Source organism: Antennarius striatus, chromosome 11, assembly GCF_040054535.1.
Source record: "Antennarius striatus isolate MH-2024 chromosome 11, ASM4005453v1, whole genome shotgun sequence".
NCBI lineage: Eukaryota > Metazoa > Chordata > Actinopteri > Lophiiformes > Antennariidae > Antennarius > Antennarius striatus.
In genome coordinates this window covers 6841891-6847165 of record NC_090786.1, presented here as the reverse complement: position 1 = coordinate 6847165, position 5275 = coordinate 6841891, and the positions used below count along the sequence as shown (strand labels likewise).

Below are 5275 nucleotides of genomic sequence, written 5' to 3'. Positions count from 1 at the left end.
ATTTGGAAATTTGTAGAATTTGTAATGAGATGATTTAGAACCTCCCGTACACCCGCAAGCATTCACAAGAGACACTACAGGAGCGCCAAGGGCAAAGAGCTATTTTAAGAATTATTACGTAATCATAATAATGAATAAAAGTTGTGAAGGAAGCTGTGATTGAACGCACTTTAATACATAAAAATAGGTGGCTGTTAAAATATAAATTAAATAAGATTAGAACCACTAAAAATCTTAAATTAGGCATTCCAAAGACAAGTTCAAGACAAGGGTCTGTGACGGTATAATAATATCGAATTTTTGCCCTCCGCGATTTTGCTTTGAGAACACTTCCTTAGTTTAAACAGTTTTATAATGACAACCGGTAAAAAACAATTTAAAACTAAAGGCTATAAATAACGACGTGACCCGTGGGACAGAAACATGAACAGACTGGTTCTCTGCAACAACAACAAAAATAAGTCAAGAATTCTCGAGTTTAATTCATGTATTTCTTTTTCTTCTTTTATTGTAAAGGGTATATGAAACTATAGGTGAATCGTTTTATGTTTCGTCATTTATCGCAAAGTTTACATGCAGTCTCTTTCCAAATGAAAATGCAAATAATGATAATATCAAGAGATTAAGATATTGCGTCTTATCACGACTCTTATAAAACACTTGAGAAAATCACAGGATTGACCCCATCATCACAACACCCCCACCCCCACCCCTCCCTAAAAAAAAACTGCTTATGGCTCTCTATAAAACCCAGGATGTAAACAAAAAGGCGATGGGGTACCCTTAACTCAGTGCCTAGAGTCTGTTGATATATCTGAACCCCTAAAATAACAACGGTAATAGTAACTAGAATTAAGACATTTTATTGTTATTGTTTTCAACAATATAACATGTTACGTTATCACAATCCAGTAATACTTTTTCCATGTCTGTTTTTACCTTAAACGACTCAGATTCGCCTCTCCTATACGTTCTTCTTCACCACCACTTAGACGTAAATGATCGGTTCTAACAAGTCAGACAGTCTTTGGAATTCAATTCTCCTTAACTGAGACACATTTTGCCAATTGGGTGAGAAGTGTAAGTGCTCTGCCTGGATGCCTGTTTGCCGAAATCCTGGAAACAAGCAGGAATTTATTTTGGGGGAAAAATCGACGCAGATTTTTCCCACTTAAAAAAAAAAAAGGCTGAATGTGGGACTAAATGTTTTTTTTTTTTTCTTTTTACGTGGTGGCTGTTTTCACAGTGTTCCAATCTGTATGCTTTGCACCTTGCTTGAAGCTTTGTCTCGCGTCACTGTAAAATACTTTTCCAAAAAGAGGAAAATTAAAACACAAACCCAAAAAAAAATCGGTGTTCTCCGTCCCTTTTTTATGTCTTTTTTTCTTAAGAGCCAAGGTCCACTAGATTAGAAGACATAGGGTTCAGTATGGTGTCGTGGTGCAATGAGTGGTGATGGTGCACCGAGTCTGCACCACTCGGTACCGGGATGGCGCTGGGTCCTGGCGGGGGGGCGAGGCCGTGCAGGGACTGTAAACCCGTGTTGGAGCCGAGCAGCAGAGCCGGGCTCGGAGATGTGTGATCGGGTGTCCCGGAGGGGGTTTTATCGTCGTCCGAACTCCCCAAAAGAGATTTATTTCCATTCATGGAGGAAGTCAAAGGGTTGTGACTGTTGCTGTTCTCGTTGTTTTCTCTGCCAACAGAAAAAAAATAAATCAGTGGTTAGAAATTTAAATTTAGAAGACAACTGACTAATCCCTAGAGTAAAATATGTTTTATTTTATCACTACTAAACAAAAAAGACCCAAAAGTTCTACACACATGAAACACAATGTTTTATCCATGTTCTGTTTCTGCGTGTATTTTTAGGCAACGCCGCATTTATAAAAGCCACAATAAGAATAACTGACAAGCCTTATAAAAGATCAGATTCATACACAAATTATTTATTCATGCGCCAGTCAGGAGTGACGTGATGCTCACGCCTGCCAAGACGCAATTACCAAGCCATTGATAAAATTAGAGGCTACGGCTCAATTCACTGAAAGCACTGACTGGAGACAATAAATCAATTTGACTATTGAAGCTACCTTAAATTATTTATGTGGGTGACTGTTGCGCTCCTGCGCACGGTGCTAGAGACGCCTCTCAAAAGTGAGTAAGCTCTCGGACTTTGCCATGTCTGAATAAATAACAGATCTAATAGTGTTGGCTTGTGGACTATACGGCATAGTTCGTGTGTGCCGTGTGAGACTAAAGCTTTTCTTAGTGGAAAGACATGATTTGCGAGTAGCTTTCAGACCGAATTAGTGGCCAGAGGGTGAAAGAAGACACCGACGGTAAAACTAAAACATGTCTCTCAAACCTGTCTACACGCCAGCCTGTGTATTTTCTAAACTTCTGTAAAGTACAAGCTACTCCTAATGAAATTTAAACTGGGTTGATATGAAGAATACACAGTTCCCAGCATCATCACGAACCTAATGTGAAAGTGTAGTTTCACAAGTGTGTTTAAGACATTTCAGCTTTATAACGTTGTAATTTACCTGACGGCAAGCCTTTCATTTTATGCCTTTCAACTTTTACGCACGTCCTTTAGTTATCCTGACTATGCAAAAATAACAATGCAACACCTTTCTGTTACAAAACCAGAAATTTGAAAAAAGGGAAAGTGTAATAATTATTGGTCATAATGACAAATTAAAAAAAAACTGTATTTCAGCAAATTGGTAAGGATGTTTCAGCCCGTTTTAAATATGCTTTATATTTTTGTTTTTAAAATTGAGATTATAGTGAGATAAAAGTCTCGGTGTGTTCTCGCTCCTACCTTTCCTTCGCCTCCGCTGCTCGGTCTCTCTGCCGTCGGTTTTTGAACCAGTTGCTGACCTGTGTGGTGGTGAGTCCCGTGGCCTCGGCCAGCTCTCTTTTCTCCCGTGGGGATGGGTACGGATTGTGGGTGTACCACTCCCGCAGGACGCTCCTACTCTTCTCCTTGAAACAGTAGCTCGTCTCTTCTCCGTCCCAGATCGAGCGGGGCAGGGGGAACTTTCTCCGGACGCGGTACTTACCCACGGCACCGAGCGGGCGGCCTCTCAGCTTCTCCGCCTCGATGTAGTGCGCTTTCAGCCAAAGTTGCTGCAGCTTCGGGTGGTTGTGAGGCGAAAACTGGTGGCTCTCTAGGATTTTGTAGAGCTCTCGGAAATTTCCCCGATGGAAGGCAACCACGGCTTTTGCCTTAAGGACGCTCTCGTTTTTATGGAGGTGTTCGCACGCCGGGAGGGACCAGAGGAAGCGTCCCAGTCGCTCAATGTTCCCCCCTTGTTGGAGGACTTCGCAGACACACGCCACTTGTTCCTGCGTAAAGCCAAACGTCGGAAGCATGGACATGGCGACAACGTAAATCAATACAGATTATATTGTGCCGTACTTCCACGTCTTTCCACTCAGACTCACATTAAAAAAACGCGTTAAGTCCACAAGCGTCAAAGTATCCCCCCAAAAAAAGTGTCTTAAAACTTGTCGCAGCTCAAGGTGAGCTCATTTCCAGATTCGCCTTGTAGAATAAACTGAAGTCCATTCAGCAATGCGCAACCACTGACGACAAATCCTCATGAAGTTGGTGAGAACGAGAGAAAGTTGTTGCTCCTTCCACCGTCCTTCTCCACCTTCGCCGTTTCAACATAACCTACTCCCGGAGTCCGGGCGCGCTGGCTGGTTTTAATAATATTATTCTAAACTGGCAAGACAAGCGATTATATGAACTGTGATTGGTCGGTTATCTGACCCGGGGATGGTGAGGATAAGACAATAGCCTTAGTCAAATTATTTTCCATGGTTACGCTGTCACTCAAGGTAACCTGATAGGCTTTGAGGTGGCTCCCCGTCAAAGTCAACCCGATTGTTCCCCTCACGACCAGCCCGCCTTCCAACAGAAATATCGCTCACATTTTTCTTCTAAACTCTTTTTTTCCCCGTCTCCCTCACGTTGACAGACACCTCGGGAAGCCAAAGAGCGCAGAGCTGGGCGAGGGTGGTGGTGGAGGAGGAGGAGGTGGAGAGAGAGGAGGAGGAAAGCAGCACCGGTCCCGCAGCCGAGGGAAGGATGGCGCCAGAGCGCTCAGTCTGCACAAGTATGTGTTCATGCCTCAAGCGGCGCTCATTAATCAATCAATATTTCCTCAACGCTGGGATTTTTGTCGTTTCATCATACGAGTGTAATGGCAACAAATAGTACAATAATGTAGCTCTAAATGAAAGGCTCTACATCTAATGATTAAGGCTTAACATAAAACAAAAAACAATATAAAAGTAACTAAAAACTGTAGCCTAAATAGATTATGTCGGACGGAAAGGCTGTCGATTTTTTTTCTCATCACCTATAACTGAAGATACACCTGAAGTTCAATCGAAAGTTGGAAAGTTAAAAAAAATAAAAAATTATATATATATATATATATATATATATATATATATATATATATATATATATATATATATATATATATATATATATATATAAAGGGGGAAGTGTCGTATGAGAATTAAAAGTAATTGGAAATAAATCTTAGTCTTGACTGAAAAGACTACGTCCACTAAATGTAACGGTGTCAATATGTGAGATTTGATACGAACAATATTAAATTAAGATTGAGATAAAAATGTAAATTCTTTGAATGTATAAATATTTATAATAATAAATCACTTTTAAGTATTTTTGTATTTTTATAGAAAAAAAATATTATCCGTGGGGAAGATTGTGTATCATGATGATATGCCTCATGTATTTTAAAATTAATTAACTGTAGGTTATAATTATGAACTGAGGGGCAGGGGCGCGCAGAGGCAGAGGGCGGTAAGGTGAGACTCCGGGGTGACGTGAACTGTAGCGCTGGTGGGAGCTCTGAGGTTCCAGGATGGGGATCGGAGGAAGAGGAGAGCCTGCTGGCCAGCGGCGAGGAAGAAAATCGGCGTCAACTAGCAGAAAACCGGTGAGACAAATTTTCCGTTCATCCTGAAGTCATCTGGCGGACACGCTTTAGTGCGACAGCGGCGGAAGGTGGAAGTCAGAGATGATCAAATCATCACGGGATTAGAAAATAAGATTTAAACTCCACTGATTCCACTCCATTGAAGTGAAATTATGCCAAAACAAGATAGAAGAAACACTCTTTTAAAGATTTTAGAAGAAAAAAAATTGATGATTCGCTGAGGAGATAGAACTTTGTTGAAATGAAGTTTGAAAAGTGTTCCAGACAGCAGCGGTGAAGCGGAGAAG

At 41.1% G+C, this 5275-nt stretch overlaps 1 protein-coding gene across 1 annotated transcript; it reads right to left on the bottom strand.

The window, feature by feature from the left end:
- Positions 1-370: 370 nt before the first annotated feature.
- Positions 371-3932, bottom strand: six2a (SIX homeobox 2a). Its single transcript, XM_068327470.1, has 2 exons — positions 2828-3932; positions 371-1693 (listed from the first exon to the last, which is right to left on the bottom strand). The coding sequence occupies exons 1-2, from the start codon at positions 3385-3387 to the stop codon at positions 1387-1389; spliced, it is 867 nt and encodes a 288-aa protein (XP_068183571.1). The 5' UTR covers positions 3388-3932; the 3' UTR covers positions 371-1386.
- Between the last annotated feature and the right edge of the window lie 1343 nt (positions 3933-5275).